The sequence below is a fragment of the Dama dama genome, chromosome 20, assembly GCF_033118175.1.
Source record: "Dama dama isolate Ldn47 chromosome 20, ASM3311817v1, whole genome shotgun sequence".
Classification (NCBI taxonomy): domain Eukaryota; kingdom Metazoa; phylum Chordata; class Mammalia; order Artiodactyla; family Cervidae; genus Dama; species Dama dama.
The window spans coordinates 94,553,440-94,574,026 of NC_083700.1; the positions used below are offsets into that span (position 1 = coordinate 94,553,440).

At 44.7% G+C, this 20,587-nt stretch overlaps 1 protein-coding gene across 1 annotated transcript in view; it reads left to right on the top strand.

Annotated features, from left to right (window-relative positions):
- AGBL4 (AGBL carboxypeptidase 4) overlaps nt 1-20,587 on the top strand; it is a 1,414,426-nt gene that overhangs the window by 1,350,662 nt on the left and 43,177 nt on the right. Inside the window, exons 10-11 of the mRNA XM_061120044.1 lie at nt 15,162-15,314; nt 16,314-16,476. Coding sequence (XP_060976027.1) covers nt 15,162-15,314; nt 16,314-16,476 — 316 coding nt within the window. The remainder of the gene's footprint in view (nt 1-15,161; nt 15,315-16,313; nt 16,477-20,587) is intronic.

The window sequence follows — 20,587 nt, forward strand, 5'->3', positions numbered from 1 at the left end:
CTGCAGGGTCATGCCAAAGATGAGGACCATGAACTCAAGTCTTAAAAGAGATCCTGTGGGAAAGGCTAGCAGAATCTGTCCTCAGAGGCCACAGAAGGAAAAAATAAAAATTAAACTGTGCAAGGCAGGAAAATGAGATGATTAAAAAATATAAAGCTCCCAGGACATAATGGACCCTGCGTATATGTGTGTTCAGTTATGTCCAACTCTGTGACCCCATGGACTGTAGCCCTCTAGGTTCTTCTTGTCCATGGAATTTTCCAGGCAAGAACACTGGAGTGGGTTGCCCAGAGAAGTCACCAAATCTGCTTTCTGAGCAGAGGAGAGGGTCTTCTCCAGAGTCCCAGATCATGTGGGTAGGAGAGCCAAAATGAACTTCCTGGGAAGAAAGGAACTACCATTTCCTGAGGACCTATGGCAGCCCCAGCTCAGCAGTTAGCCCTGCATTTATTACCTCTCTGGATCAGCTAACAAACTCCTCTAGGAGACATCTCCGAGCATTCAGACCACACATATTTATTGAGCTCTTAATATGTTCCTGGGGGTGCCCTAGTTTCATCAGCCTTTGATTTATAATGAAGCAACATTAACTTTTAATTATGAAATTAAAATGTCCCTCAGCTCTCCCAGGCTTAAATATTATATCTCAGTCCTTTTCTGCATTTGTCTCATCTTCCTGCTCAGACTGCAGCTTTCTGCAGGAAGGCCTGGCTGTTCCACTTGGATCTGTGTCCACTGTAGATGCAGGAATGAACACTTGGGTGATACCCCAAGGGTGAGAATCAAGCAGAGGCTCTGGAGGCTATGTGATATAAATTAGAGTCTCAGTTCAGCCTTTAACCTGCCATGAGATCTTCACAAGTCAGTCTCTGAGCATCTTCTGAGAAACAAAGATCTCTATTCCATTTACTTCAGTGAATCCTTGAGGGAATCAAATGAGCTAATTGGTGTGAGAACAGTTTTTATGTGCTAGATAATAATTATTGTCAGTAGATGTTCTATTGAACAAGGAAGCAGTTTACATTTATCTAAGCTGGGTTCCCGAGCCCCTCTCAGTTCTGTGATCCTATAGCCCCTGCACCTTCAAGTCTTCCATTGCACATGCACTTACTTTTTAAATGTCCATCTTCCCTGTCAGGTTTTGAACTCAAAGAGGTCCATACGCCTGGTGCTGAGCATAGCACTGACCGCGGTACCGCTAATGACAGAAAATGATGTGTTGAGAGTGTATGAACTGCTAGGTATTTTGCCAGGTGCAAAGCCAGTCACCTCATTTGACTTCCTGAGGCAACCCTGTGAGGCTGGAATTATTATCCCCAATTTTTAGATAAGGAAACTGAGATTCAGATCATAAAGCTAACCCATGACTAAACTGATACTTGCAGCCAAGTCTGAGGTGCGTAATATGTTTCTCTGTAGATACAGCATTAGTCGCTCAGTCATGTCCAACTCTTTGTGACCCCATGGACCATAGCCCACCAGGCTCCTCTGTTCATGGAATTCTCCAGGAAAGAATACTGGAGTGGGTAGCAATTCCCTTCTCCAGGGGATCTTCCCAACCCAGGGATCAAACCCAGGTCTCCTGCATTGCAGGCAGATTCTTGACCATCTGAGTCACGAGGGAAGCCTAGAGTCCAAAACCATGGTGGTCCCATGACTACCCTTCTTCTATCATCATTATCATTGTCTCGATCAACCTGGAGAGTCACCCATCACGGCTTCAGGGAACGGGAGACAGAGGTCAGCAGTTCTTTTGCTCTGGAAAGGTCTGTTATGAACCCAGACTTCTTGTGTTGAGCTGCTTTTCTCTCTCCCTTTTTTGACGCAGGGGTGGAGGAGGGAATGGAAGCGAAGGAAGGCTCCCTCTGCCAAGCCAGACCTGACTCCTCCCAGATACTTAGAAGAGAAGCAGAAATGCCTCCATTTACATGTACATCTTACTTTTCACTTAGTAGAGTAGGATTGTAATGAAATGGGAAACTGAGTTCTGTTCGCAGAGCCAAAAAAAATGAACTTCGCAAACAAGCAAACACTCACACAGCCAGAGTTTATTTTAAAGGATAGAAATACAAAGCTCACAGCATAGGCACTGAGAGGGAGTGAAGTGCTTGAAAAGGCAAAAATAACAACAGTTTATGTCTTTATTGGAATTGATCTGTTCATTTTTGATTGGCTCAGGGCCCGATGTACATAATTTCTGACCAATCTGTTTAAAAGCCACAAAGTCCAGTCTGTCATTTTTATGGCTTTTTTTTTTGGTTCCCAGTTTCTCAGTTTCCCCAGACATGGAATCAACCCTTTTTCAAGACCCCAGACCATTATTTAGGGACCGGATGTAAGTTTAAAAGTTAATGGTCCACCTGGAGTTTTTCTCCCTGATAAGTTGGATGGCAGATACTGATTGTCTTCTACTGGATGCCTTATGACCCTCCAGGCCAGGGGGGCATTCCTCTGAATGCCTAGAAACTGGAGCAACAAGTATAGCTTTAGGTTAATGGAGCAAAACACTCATGTGAGGGAGTGAATTGAAATTAAAGTTGAAATCAGAAAAAAAGAACCAAGGCCCCAACCCTACATGGACTGCCTAACAATTTCTACCTCTTTAAGAGACAAACTGGAAGTAGACAAACTATTTGTATTCCTTACCTTGCTGCTACAGATGCTTTTTCCCCCATACATAAGCGTTACTCTTACAAATTTCCTTTGTCCTGAAGTTTATCCGGCTGAGGCCCAAGAAGCTACAGATGCAGAGGCTGGGCATTCAGAATGGCTTAGAGATGAAGAGCTTAGTCCTAGACACTTTTAGTCATGTCGACTAAAAGTATAGTCACAATCTGAAAGTAGAGTTATTTTATTTGGTGGGAATGTTTAGGACTCAGAGCCTGGGGAGAGAAAACTGCTCCAAGGAGGCAGGAGACTATATACAAGTTTGCAACAAAAGGAGCAGGCAATCTGAACATCAAAGATCAGGTATCAAGTTAAGGAAATTTAGCATTCTGTGTATGGGAAGATGCAAGTTTCTGGGCTCACTGAATTTATGCCTTTCATATGCACCTCAGCTGTCTGGGGCCAATCCTGTTTCCTTGTTCACTTTGCTTCTTGCATTCCCCCAGCGCCTCAGCAGTCACCGTGGGGGTGGCAGCATCTGCTGGATCGCAGTTTTGGGAGCCCTCGGTCACATTTGGATGCCAGAAATTGCTGGTGGCTGTGACATTTCTTGTTTATTAATATGGCAGGAGATATTTTCATTTCACAGTCAGAAAGACAAAGATTTGAATTTCAATTCTGCCCCCTGTGAGTTCTTTGCCTCCGTGTGATAACAGTGTTTACCACATAAGGTTGTTATTACAAGACCCTACACAGGAAGCACTTAACACGTGTTACCAGCTTCCAGTGCTGGGGTCATGGTTAACCACACAGGCGGCAGAGCCAGATGGGGTTCTACCAGTTACCACTGTGTGCTCTAGGGGTTCCCTTGCAAGTTGCTTAACATCTCTTAGTTTCCTTACTTGTAAATGATGTTTCCATCAAATACAGTTGTGGGAGAGTTCCGGAGTGCCTGGCATGTAATATGTACCGTTTCTTTTTTTTTTTTTTTTTTTTGCGGGGGCGCTGAGGCACGTGGGATCTTCATTGAGGTGAGCTGGCTCTGTAGTTGCATCTCGTGGACTTAGTCGCCTCATGGCGCGTGGGAACTTAGTTCCCTGAACAGGGATCAGACCCGTATACCCTGCATTGGAAGGTGGATTCTTAACCACTGGACCGCCAGAAAAGTCCCCCATCTTTTTATTATTATCCTCCCTCTATAGCTCCGCTGGCTAGAATCTAGGCCCCAAAACTCCTATCACTACATCCTTCCCGACGCCTTTCTCTGAGTCCAGGATACCTGGTTCATTCATTCACTTACTTATTTTTGTCACTCAGCAAATGCCCCCTGAGGGCTTACTAAGAGCTAGATCCTGTAAGACACTCTGAAGGCACAGAGGTGAGCCAGGGATAGTCCCAGCCTTTACAGACCACTCCCTCCTCCTTAAATCCCTTCTCTTTTTCCCCCTTTTTCTCTTGGTTTTCAGGAAACCACACTGTCCTTGTCTCCCCCTCCTTCTCTGCTCACTTCCCAGTCTCCCTCCTTTGCTTCTTTCTTTACCCAAACTCTCCGTCTTAGTGAATCCTAGGCTCAGTCCTGGGATCTCTTCTGGATCCAACACTTTCTCCCAGTGATGTTAGGTAGCATCTCCAAGCTAATGATGCCCACCTTTACAGCTCTAGTCCAGTCTCCTCCCCGAGGCTCCCTTTTCATGTATTTAACTGCCTTCTTGGTATCTGATAGTCCTTTCAAATGCACAGATCTGTACCAGAACTTTTGATTTCCTTACCACTCCCCCAACTGGTCTGCATCCCAGTTTCCTCCATCTCTCTGCAGCACCACTATCTGCTCATTTGCTCAAGTCATAAACCCTTGATCCATCTTTGATTCTTCTTGCACATAAACCACGTACAGGTCCTATGGAGCTATAGTCAAAATATTTATCAAATACGTCCCTCTCTTTTCATCTCTATGCCATAACTCCAATTCAAGCTAGTATGATCTCTTAGATCAGTTCATCCACTGCCATCTATGCACCACTAAAATCCATTAACAACACAATAAGCAAGGTGATCCTTTCACAGCATTCCCCTATTGAGATGGCCTCCACTGGACACAGGATATGCTCCAAACTCTGACTCTGGCCTGTGTGAGCTGGACCCTATAAGCTTCTCCAGTCTCACCTCTAGTGTTAACCATGATCCAGCCACTGGCCTTTGCACCAGTCTTTGAAAATGTCATACTAGTCCTCATTTCAGGGCTTTTATTTGCCCAGAATTCTCTCACTGGATGGCTTGTTCTTATCATCCTTCAAAGCTGAGCTCAAATATCAGAAACCCTTCCTGATCACACTGTATCAAATAGACCCTGCTCCATCCACTCGCTCATTCACCATCCTGTGGCTTACCTCCTGCATTCCTAGCATGCGTTACAATCCACCATCACTTTGCTTAGTTGCTGTTCCTGGTGTGTCATCCCACCAGGATGCCAGCTCCTCAAAGGCAGGAACCTCATCTCTCTTATGATGGTTTCTCTTGGTTTTCATGAAACCACACTGTCATTGTCCTTGTCCTTGACTTAACCCCCCCAAGTCCTGGAGCATGCTAAATTCATAGTACATATTTGTCAGATGAATGAATAAGTTGGATGATAAATGCCTTGCATGCCAAGTCACTTCTGTGGTGTCTGACTTTGTGACCCCGTGGACTATAGCCCATGAAGCTCCTCTGTCCGTGGGATTCTCCAGGCAAGAATACCGGAGTGGGTTGCCATGCCCTTCTCCAGAGGATCTTCCTGACCCAGGGATCGAACTCGTGTCTCTTAAGTCTCCAGCATTGTAGGTGGGTTCTTTACCACTACTGCCACCTGGGAAGCCTGATAAATGCCTTAATAGAAGGGTATTTTTAAAAATCTGTAGGAGTCCAAAGAAGAGAGCTACTGTCCCTGGGAGAGTCAAGCAGGGCTTCATGGACAAGGGGCCATTGGGCCTTTCAGTGAAAGATTAGCAAGAAGTTACCAGGAGGGGAAAGGGAGGGAGAGTAGGCATCCTGCCTGTAGGAATACAGACACCGAAGCACAAAGAGGAGGACCTGTGTGTGCTGGGACGGTTTGCAAGGCTAGAGAGTGAGGAGAGGGGCCACAGTCCATCCCCTTGGTCCTCTGGGCTGGCTGCCTGGGTTTCTTGTGTTTCTTTTTGTCTGCATCGATTCATTGCGTGCTTTCTTTCTTTTCTTTTTTTTTTTCTTTTTATTATTCTTTTTTTTAATTTTTTTTTCCATTTATTTTTATTAGTTGGAGGCTAATTACTTTACAATATTGTAGTGGTTTTTGCCATACATTGACATGAATCAGCCATGGATTTACATGTATTCCCCATCCCGATCCCCCCTCCCACCTCCCTCTCCACCTGAACCCTCTGGGTGTTCCCAGTGCACCAGCCCCAAGCACTCGAAACATGTATATTATCAAGGGTGAAACAAATCACCAGCCCAGGTTGGATGCATTGCATGCTTTCTTGCAGCAGGAATTTCAGTCTGGCCACACTCCTGGTGAGGAGGGAAGCCTTCACTGGGTCACTTCAGAGATCCAGCCTCTGCATGATAAAAGACATTGTTTTGTCTCTTGGAGTTGTTCAGTTGTTTTTAAGGAAAGATTCTGTATTTTTCTGAAAATTTCTCCTTCCTTCTTTAGGACATGCACCCTGACTTCCATAAATATCTACTTTTAACTTATAAATAGATAGGGAGATAATTTGGTTGATAATAAAAAGAATAGATTTGGGGCTTTTCAGCCTGAGGTCCATGGGTAAGCAGCTGCCTTTGCCATGGGGCAGAGTTTAGCAAGAGAGTCATCTGGAAATTCTCTAACCCTTTTTGCTCCCTCATTCCCCACCTATTTGAGAGGCTAAACCTGGTAGGATCTCAGCTGGATCTCAGTCCCCAGCTGAGAGATGAAGGGGGCTACGTGGGGCTTCCTTCCTGTGATGAGGGCGACTGCCTAGCTGGACTGGAGCTCCTGCAAGCATGGCAGGATGATGGCTGTGGACTTGTAACCAGAGCCTGGGTTTGAGTCTCTGCTCCTTCCTGCTGCATCATTCTGGACAAGTTACTTAAACTCCCTGAGCTTCGGTCCCTCCTCTGTACAAAGAGAAGAGTAAGATGCTGTCCCTCCTCAACTTGCCCTCATCTTCGCCTAAGCTTCAGTTTCTTTCTTGTCTCCAAATCTAAGATAAGTCCCTCTGCCCTTCCTAGGTTGGGTTTCCCTTCCTTCATTAGACTGTATATGTGGTAAGCCCTGAAGTGTTGCCCTAAGTTGGAGGAGGCAGCCCCACAGAACAGCACCAGGCTCAGGCTTTGGCTTGTGCCAGCCTAGGTGAAGCAGCTCAGAACATAGAATAAAGGAAAAACTCATTTCCTCCCTGGTGTCTAGGAGGAAGCAAACTCCACACTAAATTATGTTCCAAATATGCCCTAAGGTAGTTTTAATTTTATTGGCACTGATTTTAATTTACTCTTTAGGCCCCTGTTGCAGAATGAGCTGTTGGCTGCTGGCAAGGGGACAGCCCTTCATCTCTTGGTTTTGATTAAGGTTTGTAAGTTTGGAAGGAAAGAACAAAGATGCTGTCCCCTCATTCTATTCTCAGTCCCAAAATTGTAATTAAGGGCCCTGCATTAGCAGCACACCCCTTGCTCTGACATAGCCACAAAAATAGTACCTCATTTGACTGCTGGGAAAAAGTTTAGATGCAGCTGTTCATTCATTTAATTCACTCATTCTTCCATCAGTTCGTTGATTCATTTTCTATTCATTCTCCCACTAAACCTCCAGTGATAACCTACTATATACCAGGGCTTGCTCTGGTCCTGTGAATTTAAAAAAACCAAGAATGTATGGTCCCTTCCCTGAAAGAGTTCACATTCTAATGGGAGATGGAAATAAACAAAGCATGATTATGCCATGTGGTCAGTGCCAGGAGAGAGAATTGTGAGAGCACACAGGGGCTGTTCACTCATCCCTGAGGGATAAAAATGGCTACTTGAATTAATATTTTTGTACGAGTCAGGTGAACAATTTTAGTTGCTATAATAAGCAGTCCCCAAATCTCAATGGCTGAATACAGTGAAGATTCATTACAGTCTGATGCAGGTCAAGTGACTTGCCTGGCAATTTTCCTCCCAGTGTTGACTCAGCGAACTAGCCTTTTTCCTTATTACAATACCATTGATTTTACATGTAGCTTCCATGCACAAAAGCAAGAATGTGGGCAATTGTGTATGTGTTTGATGGCCAGGTCTGGAAGTGGCACTTATTACCACTGCCCACACCCCTTTTGATCCCAACCAAATACCAAGGAAGACTGAGAGATGTTGTCCAGGGTCCAGGAAAAGGATATGGAACTGGTGAGCATCTCCTTAGTTTGCCTTAAGTCTTAAGGTTGTCTCAGGGTTATGCAGATAAAGAGAACTTGTATTTCAAGCAGAGGAGATATTCATTATGTGTAAATATGGAGATGAAAGTCACAAGCCTAGAGGTTTGAAATACTCCAGGCAGCTCCATAGGACTGAAGTATAGAGTATCAGACCAGAAGTTATGAGAGCTGATAGTAGGCAGGGGAAGAGGGCCAGATCACACAGGGCCTTTTATAATATATGAAGGGGTTTGGAGTCTATCCTGTGAGCGATAGGGAGAGATAGAGCAGTTTCAGTTAAAGAAGTGCCATTATTTGTTTACATTTTAAAAGATTGTTCTGAAGCATCAAGGAAATCAGGTCAGAAGCTATTGTAGTAAAACCAGAAAGAAATGATGGAATGGGGTCAGACTTGGTCTGTGTCCTCAATATGCTAATAGGCAGACAGACATACTTTCTAGCCAGATTACAGTAACAAGTAGACAAGTATACCTATACAGGACACAAGGATATCCATACAGGACACAAGGATACCTACACAGTTACAAGGACTGACATCAAGGCCCAAGCAAGAAGCTGTTTGCAGAAGATGAAAGGATTTATTTTAACATAAGTGAGTGAAATGGCTCACTTGTGTCCAAATCTTTGTAGCCCCATGGACTGTATGTAACCTACCAGGCTTCTCCATCCATGGGATTTTCCAGGCAAGAGTACTGGAGTGGGTTGCCATTTCCATTTTAACAGAATGTGAGAAGAAATTATGGACAGTTTAAGAAAGCGGTATCTCTTTTCTCTCATCCAACAGCCACTTTTAAAGATGCAGAAATTGAGGTTCAGTGAACAGCTGCTACTGTTCATGGTTATAGATTATGTGAACCTTAGAACCAGAGTTAGGAACTCTGCTTGCCTTCCTTGCTCTGTTCTAATGGACCAACATGAGCCCACAGGCCAGTTTAGGCAGAAAACATAGTAGGATGGTGATGAAATTAGTATCTGTGGTCTTTGGTATCGCCAGCAAAGTGCTGAATATGTGCAATGAAGAAGAAAAAGAACTAGAACTTCAAGCTCAGACACTATACCGGCTAATTTCCTAGACCCTTTTCTACTCCAGGTAAAATCTAAACTCTCAGAGAGGGAAGAGATCTTAGAAACTAAATAATCTCTCGGAATTCCCAGATGCTCTAGTTGTAAGGACTCAGTGTGTTCACTGTGGTGGCCTGAGGTCAAACCTAGTCAGGGAACCTACAAGCCATGCAGCATGGCCAAAAAATTAGAGAAAATAGATGATCCTTTAAATTTGTTGTGGAGGTACTAGCCAATGCAGTTAGACACAAAAAAGAAATTAGAAGCATAAAAACTGAAAAAGAGGAGATAAAATTACCAAGTATATACGATGAGATTGTTGTTGTTCAATCGCTCAGTCATGTCCGACTCTTTGCGACCCTGTGGACTTCAGTACGCCAGGCTTCCCTGTCCATCACCAACTCCCAGAGCTTGCTCAACTCATGTCCATCGAGTCAATGATGCCACCCAATGATCTCATCCTCTGTCATCCCCTTCTCCTCCTGCCTTCAACCTTTCCTAGCATCAGGGTCTTTTCCAATGAGTCAGATCGCCTCAGCTGGCCAAAGTGTTGGAGCTTCAGCTTCAGCATCAGTCCTTCCAATGAATATTCAGGGCTGATTTCCTTTAGGATTGACTGGTTTGATCTCCTTGCAGTCCAAGTGACTCTTGGGAGTCTTCTCCAATGCCACAGTTCAAAATCATCTATTCATTGGTGCTCAACTTTCTTTATGATTCAACTCTCACATCCACACATGACTACTGGAAAAACCATAGTTTGACTAGATGGACCTTTGTCAGCAAAGTAATGTTTCTACTTTCTAATATGTTATCTAGGTTGGTCATAGCTTTTCTTCCAAGGAGCAAGTATCTTTTAATTTCTAGTGGCAGTCATCATCTGCAGAGATTTTGGAGCCCAAGAAAATAAAGGCTGTCACTGTTTCCGTTGTTTCCCCATCTATTTGCTATGAAGTGATGGGACTGGATGCCATGATCTTTGTTTTTTGAATGCTGAATTTTAAGCCAGCTTTTTCACTCTCCTCTTTCACTTTCATCAAGGGGCTCTTTAGTTCCTCTTCGCTTTCTGCCATAAGGATAGTGTCATCTGCATGTCAGAGGTTATTGATATTTCTCTCTGTAATCTTTTTTTTTTAACACATTCTAAAAAAATTATTTATTTTTTAATTGAAAGATCATTGGTTTACAGAATTTTGTTGTTTTCTGTGAAACATCAACATGAATCCGTCATAGGTGTACATATGTCCCCTCTCTTGAACCTTCCTTGCATCTCCCCCCCATCCCATCCCTCTAGGTTGATAAGAGCCTCTGTTTGAATCCCCTGAGATATATGGCAGATTCCCATTGGCTGTCTGTTTCACATACGGTAATGTAAGTTTCCATGTTGCTCTCCCCATAAATCTCAGCTTCTTCTCCCCTCTCCCCATGTCCTTACGTCTGTTCTCTGTGTCTGCTTCTCCATTGCTGCCTTGAAAATAAATTCATCAGTACTATCTTTCTAGATTCCATATATGTGCGTTGGTATACAATATTTATCTTTCTCTTTCTGACTCACTTCACACTGTATAATAGGCTCTAGGTTCATTCAGCTCACTAGAACTGACTCAAATGTGTTCGTTTTTATGGTAAGTAAGCTGAAACTCCAATGCTTTGGCCACCTGATGCAAAGAGCTGACTCATTTGAAAAGACCCTGATGCTGGGAAAGATTGAGGGCAAGAGGAGAAGGGAACAACAGAGGATGAGATGGTTGGATGGCATCACCAACTCAATGGACATGGGTTTGGGTAGACTCTGGCAGTTGGTGATGGACAGGGAAGCCTGGCGTGCTGAGGTTCATGGGATCACAAAGAGTCAGACACCACTGAGCAACTGAACTGAACTGAATATTCCATTTTGTGTATGTACCACAACTTCTTTATCCATCATCTTTCAGTGGACATCTAGGTTGCTTCCATGTTCTAGCTATTGTAAATAGTGCTGCAGTGAACATTGGAGTACATGTGTATTTTCATTTTGATTTCCTCAAGGTGCATGCCTTGGAGTGGGATTACTGGATCACATGGTGGGTTTATTTCTAGTTTTTTAGGAATCTCCATACTGTCTTCCATAGTGGCTGTATCAATTTACATTCCCACCAACAATGCAAGAGTGTTCCCTTTTCTTCATTCCCTCTCCAGCATTTATTGTTTGTAGACTTTTGGATGCTGGCCATTCTGACCAGTGTGAGGTGATATCTCATTTTAATTTTGATTTGCATTTCTCTAATAAGGAGCATCTTTTCAACAACTGACAAAGGATTAATTTCCAAAATATACAAGCATCTCATACAACTCAATATCAGAAAAACAAACAACCCAATCAAAAAGTAGGAAAATGACCTAAACAGACACTTCTCCAAAGAAGACAGACAGATGGCTCCCTGCAATCTTGATTCCAGCTTGTGCTTCATCCAGTCCGGCATTTTGCATGATGTACTCTGCATATAAGTTAAATAAGCAAGGTGACAACACAGCCTTGACGTACTCCTTTCCCAATTTGGAACCAGTCTGTTGTTCCATGTCCAGTTCTAACTGTTGCTTCTTGACCTGCATACAGATATCTCAGGAGGCAGGGATGGTGGTCTGGTATTCCCATCTCTTGAAGAATTTTAAACAGTTTGTTGTGATCCACACAATCAAAGGCTTTAGTGTAGTCAGTGAAGCAGAAGTAGATGTTTTTCTGGAATTGTTGTTGTTTTTCTGTGATCCAACAGATGTTGGCAATTTGATCTCTGGTTCCTCTGCCTTTTTTAAATCCAGCTTGAACACCTGGAAGTTCTCAGTTCACGTACTATTGAAGCCTAGTTTGGAGAATTTTGAGCATCATTTTGCTTGCATGTGAGATGAGTGCATTTGTGTGGTAGTTTGAACACTATTTGACACTGCCCTTCTTTGGGATTGGAATGAAAACTGACCTTTTCCAGTCCTGTGGCCACTGCTGAGTTTTCCAAATTTGCTGGCCCATTGAGAGCAGCACTTTCCCAGCATCATCTTTTGGATTTGAAATAGCTGACCTGGAATTCCATCATGCCATTAGCTTTGTTCATAGTGAGGCTTCCTAAGGCCCACTTGACTTCACATTCCAGGATGTCTGGCTCTAGGTTAGTGATCACACCATCGTGATTATCTGGGTCATTAAGATCTCTTTTGTATAGTTCTTTTGTGTATTCCTGCCGCTTCTACTTAATATCTTCTGCTTCTGTTAGGTTCACACTGTTTCTATCCTTTATTGTGCCCATCTTTGCATGAAATGTTCCCAGGTATCTCTAATTTTCATGAGAGATCTCTAGTCTTTCCCATTCTATTGTTTTCCTCTATTTCTTTGCATTGATCACTGAGGAAGTCTTTCTCCTCTCTCCTTGCTTAACTTTGGAACTCTGCATTCAGATGGGTATATCTTTCCTTTTCTCCTTTGCCTTTTGCTTCTCTCCTTTTCTCAGCTATTTGTAAGGCCTCCCCAGACAACCATTTTGCCTTTTTGCATTTCTTCTTGAGGATGGTTTTTATCACCACCTCCTGTACAGTGTTGCCAGCCTCCGTCCATAGTTCTTCAGGCACTCTGTCTATCAGCTCTAATCCCTTGAATCTATTTGTCACTTCCACTGTATAATCATAAGGGATTTGATTTAGGTCATACCTGGTCTAGCATGGCCTAATGGTTTTCCCTACTTTCTTCAACTTAAGTCTGAATTTTGCAATAAGGAGTTCATGATCTGAGTCACGTCAGCTCCTAGTCTTGTTCTTGTTGACTGTATAGAGCTTCTCCATCTTTGGCTGTGAAGAATATAATCAATCTGATTTCGGTGTTGACCATTTGGTGATGTCCACATGTAGTGTTACCTCTTGTGTGTTGGGAGAGAGCATTTGCTATGACCAGTGCATTCTCTTGGCAAAGCTCTGTTAGCCTTTGCCCTGCTTCATAAGAATAAAAGGTCACTCTTATTGGCTTTTGAGCCATGTAAATCAATCAATATTATTCACTTCCAGTTATTTAAAGTCGAATCACATCAGGTTCTAGGTGTCGGGATGGGGCAGTAGAAGCCAGTCCAGAATGGTTTTCCGAAGATCCAGGCTCTAATTCTTGCTCCTTCACTAACTTACTCCCGGCCTTAATCAGGCAACCTCCCCACCTGAGCTGATCTGGGAAAGGTCAGAGAAACTGGTTTCCAATAGAGCCCACACTCAGAGCTATAAACTGTGGTTTTTCCTTCCACATTTTTTTAAGTCATCTCTCTACCGCCTCCTTTCCTCTGCAGCTCATCAAAAGCTCAGAGGAAAAAACAGACAATTGAAGAAAATAAAATTGCAAAGATGACTTTTATAGGGCTCCTGTTGAATCATTGTGTATTCCACCTTCAAAGCTGAAAATGATGAGTTTAATATCACAGAGAGCTGTGCATCTTGTATCTCTCAGAAGGCAGTTTATGCCACCCAGAGAACTGGGAGCTTGGCAAGACACAATTTTTCACTCCAAGTCTGAGGCAAATGAAATGACAATCATCAGGCCCACATTCTAGAAGCAACATGGTTTTCATTTGGTCTTAACTTTGTTTGAAAGTGTCCCACAGAGGGAGAATTCTTCTAAGCATGGATTTTTCTTCTTTCCCAGGACTGAATGCTAGAAAGTGGATGGAAAGATGGCCAGGTCTTGCCTTGGCTGTTTTTAGTGTTGCTCATTGATGGTATTACATTAACTGTGCAAACGGGTCAGGAGACCTGGGTTTCAGTCCCAGTTAGGCCATGAACTTGGACAAGTCCCTTCCCCAATGGAGGCCCCTGTTACTCTCAGACATGATTAACAGATATAAATTAGACTGATATACAGGAAGAGAAAGTCAGATTTGAGCGATACTGAAGTTCTAAGGGCCTGTGTGCTGCATGCATGCTGTGTTGTTAAGTCATGTCCTGCTCTTTGTGACCCCATGGGCCATAGCCCACCAGTCTTCTCTGTCCATGGGATTCTCCAGGCAAGAATACTGGAGTTAGTTGCTGCTTCCTTCTCCGGGGGATCTTCCTGACCCAGGGATCTAACCCGAGTCTCATGCATCTCCTGCATTGGCAAGCAGATTCTTTACCACTGAGCCACCTGAGAAGCCCTGTAAGGGCCTGAGAGTTCCCCAGTTCCTGCCAGTCCATTACAGTGTCTGAAGTTATCCCTCTGAGTGGTTTATTTAGTCATTCTGCATCTGGCTACTGAGCATCCTTCATGAACAGGTACTGGGTTCTTTCCAGACACTCTTTCTACTTTCAGGGAGCTCATAAATGAGAAGCTTAATAAATAATACTGTATCGAGGTAGGGAGTGCCTTAAATAGGGAATGTGAGCAGACAGCAGAGAAAGACTAGTTACAATCATCTTTATAAATTGCAAGGTTACTTTTCCCATACACTATATACTACTGTGGAGTAGGTGTGGCATCATGAAATGAGGTTTAATAGCAGAATTAGCTAAGATGTCCTATGTGAAACTCCCAGAATAGAATCTGGCATTCATTAACTACGCAGTAAATGATAGTAATGACCGTTGCTGAGTTGGATTCCCACTCTAACTCTCTGAGACTAGAATTAAAATACCCATTTTGAAAATAAAAATTTCAAAGAGGGTACATGATTTAGTTTACCCCAGACTCCCTCTGTTAGAAATGACCCAACTGGGGCAAAACCATTAGCAGGCCCAATGTAAATATAATAATGTTACCTGAAGGTATTTCTCATTAATCAGAGAAACAAATTCTGCTAAAGCCTTTAGTTATGAATGTGTTTACTGTTCTGGGTAGGTAGCATTACTTCAGAAGAACTTGAAGGAGGACTGCTAATGGTAGTGCTCTGAGACCTTGAAGACAGATGGTGTTCAAAATAAAGAGAAATTGATCCTCGCTCCTCTCAATCCTTCACATTGCTACAACTGAGTAGACAGAGGGCTAGCTCAAAAGGAAATGGTGTGTGTGTGTGTGTGTGTGTGTGTGTATGCGCGCGCGCGCACGCACATGTGTATTTAAGGCAAACTCTGTGGTCCTGACATCTCATTTGTTATCCTTTCTCTCAACAGAAAACAAGCCTGGAGTTTTATATTGACATCCACGCCCACTCCACCATGATGAATGGTTTCATGTATGGCAACATCTTTGAGGATGAAGAGCGGTTCCAGAGGCAGGCGGTTTTCCCCAAGCTCCTCTGCCAGAACGCCGAGGACTTCTCCTACGTGAGTCAAGAGTTGGCTGTCAGCCAGCCCCAGGTCCCCTCCCCAGGCCACCCCCTCCTTCCCATTGCCACCCTGTCTTTCGCTGCGTTAGACTTGCTTTAACGTTCACAGAACACCTACTTGTGCTGTGTCTTGTGTGGGTGATAAAGACAGACGTAAACAAGCTCTGCCCACGCCCACAAGCAGCTCGTCACCTGTCAGTGAGGGAGGATCACACTCCTCTTGTCTGAGGAGCTGGCCTTTGTTTAGCTGATCTGACTCCAGCTTTAACAAGAGAAGAAACCCACTAAGCACCTCCCAGAGTCAGACCCTGGCCCTGGTGTCTGCTTTCACGGACCTCTGGCATTTGTTCTCTTTGTTGTTGTTGTGCAGTTGCCAAGTCATGTCTGACTCTTTGCGATCCCATGGACTGTAAGAGGCTCCTCTGTCCTCCGCTATGTCCCAGTCCATTCAGTCAATGATGCTGTCTAACCAGCTTATCCTATGCCACCCCTTTCTCCTTTTGCCTTCAATCTTTCCAGTCATTTTCCAGTGAGTCAGCTGTTCATATCCACTGGCCAAAGTATTGGATCTCAGCAACACTCCTTCCAATGAATATTCAAGGTTGGAATGACTGGTTTAATCTCCTTGCACTACAGGGGACTCTCGAGAGCCTTCTCCACACCACATTTCAAAAGCATCAATTCTTCAGTGTTCAGCCTTCTTTATGGTCCAACTCTCACATCCATATGTGACTACCGGAAAAACCATAGCTTTGACTATATGAACCCTTGTCATCAAAGTGATGTAAATGGAAGTTACTAACCTAAGAACCGTGCTGGATGCTTTCATTTAATTGTCTGTGTAACCCATCCTTATAGTAATCCTGCAAATTAGGATTCATATCAGACTTTTCAGATGAGGAAGCTGAGACCCAGAGGTGCTGTAAGATTCGCTCAAGGTCCCTTAGCCTGCAGGTGTCCGGCCCTGATTCTCTTCTCCTGTCTTTGTCTCTCACAGTCCAGCACGTCCTTTAACCGGGATGCTGTGAAGGCAGGAACTGGCCGTCGCTTCCTCGGAGGGCTGCTGGACCACACTTCTTATTGCTACACCCTCGAGGTTTCCTTCTACAGCTACATCATCGGTGGCACCACAGCTGCTGTGCCCTACACAGAAGAAGCCTGTATCCTTGGCAGGTTCCCCTTTCCCCTCCCCCAGCCCTGGGCCAGCTCACATCCAGCTGAGAGGACCCAGGTATGCCAGGATTTACCAGGCACCTCAGGAATGTAGCCTCCAATTCAGGTGAGGGCTGAGACCCTGGGGTGAGGATAGATGTGGCTGGTTCTGCTGGTGTCACCTCTGGATTGTCCTGCTTACCTCCTGCCCTCCCAATGGACACCCCTCCCCATATGTCTCTTCCACACCTCAAGTCTTCCTCAGGCACCTGGATCCATGACCCACCCACATCTGTGCTGACCTATCTCTCTTTCTCTCCTCTGCCCCCAACAAGAGAGTGAGTCTTCCATCATCTAAGGTATGTAAGCACACAGGCCAGAAGCTCATCCCGAGCCTGCTGAGAAAGACCTTGACTTGGTCTTGGTCTCCTCTTTCTCACCCTGAATATATCTCTTTTTCTAGGTTTTTAAATTTTATTTTTTTTTGAAGTATAGTTGATTTACAATGTTGTGCCAATCTCTGCCATACACAAAGTGACTTGTATAGATACATATTTATGCATTCTTTTTTAAAGTATCCTTTCCCATTATAGTTTATCCCAAGAGACTGGATATAATTTCCTGTGCTATACAGTAAGATCTTGTTGCTTATCCATTCTAAGTGTAATAGCTTGCATCTACCAATGCCAAACTCCCAGTCCATCCTCCTCCCTCCTCCACCCTCTTGGCAACCACAAATCTGGTCTCTAGAACAAATCTCTTTTTGCCTTCCATCTTTCTGTGCTCCAGCTCCCTTCCCTTCTCTTCTTTCCGCTCACTGCTATTTTGCCTGTCCCCACCTTGTCCCGTCTCCTTCTGTCTCTCCGTCTTACTTCAATGGATGTGTTCCTCCCTTCCCACCTCTATTTCCCCCCTCCCCACCCTCCTTTCCTGCCTCTCTCCCCTCAGCCTCCTTCCATCTTCCCCGCCTTCCCACTCATCCTCTGAGCATCTTTCTGCCTTTATGTCTCCTTTGCCAACTCACTTTTCCTCTTGGCTTACTCATAAAACGTCCACAAGGCCCCCAAAGCATGTCATGATGAAACTAGAGGTCGCCTTCTGGCTTGCTTGATTTTTTAAGGATTGTTTAGTAATTCTAGGTTCCTGGGTGTTGATTTTCATTTCAAGGTCACTACATAAGGGGTTGTGACTGATTGTGACAATTTCTGCTTATCTTTTACCCTTTTGTTTTGGATTGACCCATGTCTCCTTTCTGAACACTTAGTTTCTCAGAGAAAGAATTATAGTTGATGGAGAAGAAAGGAAAAGGATGATATTAACTCTCTGTATACAGACTCTCTCTCCCCAGAAGTGGGCATCCTCCTTTCAACCATGGGGAGAGTTTATGGAGTTCTCACCACACTCTGTGCAGGAAAGCTTCCTTTCTGGTCCATGACTCGGCACTAGCCCACACCGTTGGTTGCATCCTCATGGCTCAGGGGTAAACAGTGACCTAACAGGAAACATGGAGGGCAGGGTGATGTCCTTGGAGGGAGGGGCAAGTAGTTGGCAGACCAGGTTTTAGACCAGTATTCTAGATCCAGTACAACAATGTAGAGATCGTGGTAAGAACTGGGGGAGAGTCCCCTCACAGTCACCTTGAAGTCTGCTTTAATAACCACCTGACCAATGGAGTAGGCTCTGCCCTACATCAGAAAACCCTTGCTCTCCAAAGTCCTGGCCATCTCCATGTGCCACAGTGCAGCCCTCGCCCCCCCACACCGCCCCCCACACACGACCTGATGGTGTGCAGCACACGGCTTCCCCAGGATCACAAACTGCTGTGCTCCACACCTGGACACATCCCACACTGCCCCTGCCTAGCTCACCTCTGATGTCAGGGCAAAGGAAAGAGAAGGAGTTGCCTGGAAGAAGAGTTTGAGCATGTGTACCTAAGGGATCCCATATGTGACTAATCTCAGTGAGATGAGGGTCCCTCCAGAGGTGGCCTGTACTTAGTTTGTGGCCAGTGTCTGATGTCCAATTTGATGGGTTCTCCTACTCTATGTCAGCACCTCCAACATGGTTTTGTGTTGGAAGCAAATGAATTTCTTGGCAGAATGTCCCTCCCTTGGCCCAGACCCAGAGTTTCCTCCCCTCAACACCCAACCCTTGTTCATCAAACATTAGTACACCATTAGTGCATTCCAGGAATCCTACTAAGCACTGGGGCAAAGTACTGACCAAGAAGCCATGGTCCCTGACTCACGGAACTTCTGGTCTACTTGGGGAGCTGGATAAAGGAAAGGGACACTTACAATCTGTATAGTAAGTCCTGTTGTGGAGGAATCCCAGAGAGCCATGGGAAATGTCCATTTAAAAATATATACACCACCATGTGTAAAGCAGATGGCTAGTAGGAAGCTGCTGTATCGCACTGGGAGTTCAGCTCATGCTCTCTGATGACCTGGAGGGATGGGATGGGGTAGAGGGGAAGGCTCAAGAGGGTGGAGATACATGTTTGCACATAGCTGATTCACATTGTTGTATAGCAGAAACTAACAAAAACTGTAAAGTAGTTATACTCCAATTAAAAAAAATATATACCGTGAGTGTCTGCCATAAGCCAGGTAAAGTTCTAGGCAGAGGGGTTGTATTAATAGCCGTGAACATACCGAAGACAAAACTGTCTACACATAGAGGCAGGAGAAGGCTCAAACACAGTTTTAGTTAGTCAGGGAAGTCTTCACAACAGAAGTGACATCTAAACTGACTTTTTAAGACTGAAGAGAAATTAGGCAGATTGCCTGGGGTGGGTTGTTGGAGAGAGGGCATCTCAGACAGAGAGGGAAGGAAGGAAGGCGGGCTGTAGGAGCTGTAACAGGTGCATTATGGCTAAAGGACTGCAGATGCAGGAGATGAGACCAAAATGGCAGCCTGTGAGGAAGTTGAACTAGAAGGAACATGAAGACAATGGAGAGCAATAGAAGGGCTTTAAAGAGCAATGGGAAGCCTCTGGCTGCAGAGGGAAGGACAGATTAGAGAAGGCTGTAGGCAGGGGCATGCTGGGAGATGTTACGACAATCCAGCTGGGAGATGACTCAGGACTAGAGTGATGCCGTGCAATGTTTAGAATGTGGAACTGAGAAGACTTGGTCAGCGTTTGGATGGGGATGTTGGTGGGGACCAGGAGCTAGCAACTGGAAGGGGTGCAGGGTGGTGGGTAGTGAGACGGAGCAGAAGCTGAGCAGGCCACCAGGCTGTTGGAGCCAATCAGCAGTCTTGTCTGCCATCCAGGGGGCAAGAAGAGGAACCTGGAGTTTCTCAAGGACGTGCAGGCCAAGTCAACACACACAAGGGTGATTTAACCTAGTTCTTCGTTGAAATGCATTTTTTTTTTTTTTTTAAAAAAAGCCTTCATCTCCTAACAGAGGGAGACTTCAGGCAGACAGATTGTGATCCTTGTTGGCTGTTGGCTTCGTGTCCCAATCAGAAAAAGAAATTACATGGTCTGATAGGAATGGCAATATGGTCTGGGAGGATGTCCTCCAGACTGGGAGTCAGGAGACCTGGATCTGATGACAACACCAGCCTCGTCCCCGAGGGTGCCCTTCAGCAAGTCCTACAACCTCCCTGAGGCGAGCTGTGTCTCCTTCACAAAGGCACCAAGAAACTTCCCTGCTTTCTTAACCCCTGCAATGGGAACTCAATAGAGATACTTGTGAAAAGAGAACAGACTTTCCATTTAGACAAATCGGGTTTGAATCCAGGTTCAGACATTCGCTGGTTGTGTGACCTTGGGAGAGTTACGTAACCTCACTGTACCTCAGTGTCCCTGTCTGTAGCAGGAGGACCTAGTTAATATTTAGCCTCACCGAGTTGCATGGAAGTTAAGTGAAATAATGTACAGAAATGTGCACCTTAGGCTTTAAATATTATGCCAACTCATTGGAAAATACCTTGACACTGGGAAAGACTGAGGGCAGAAGGAGAAGAGGGCAACAGAGGATGAGATGGCTGGATGACATCACTGACACAATGGATATGAACGTGGGCAAACTCTGGGAGATGGTGAGGGACAGGGAAGCCTGGCTGCAGTCCATGGGGTCTCAAAGAATCGGACACAACTGAGCAACTGAA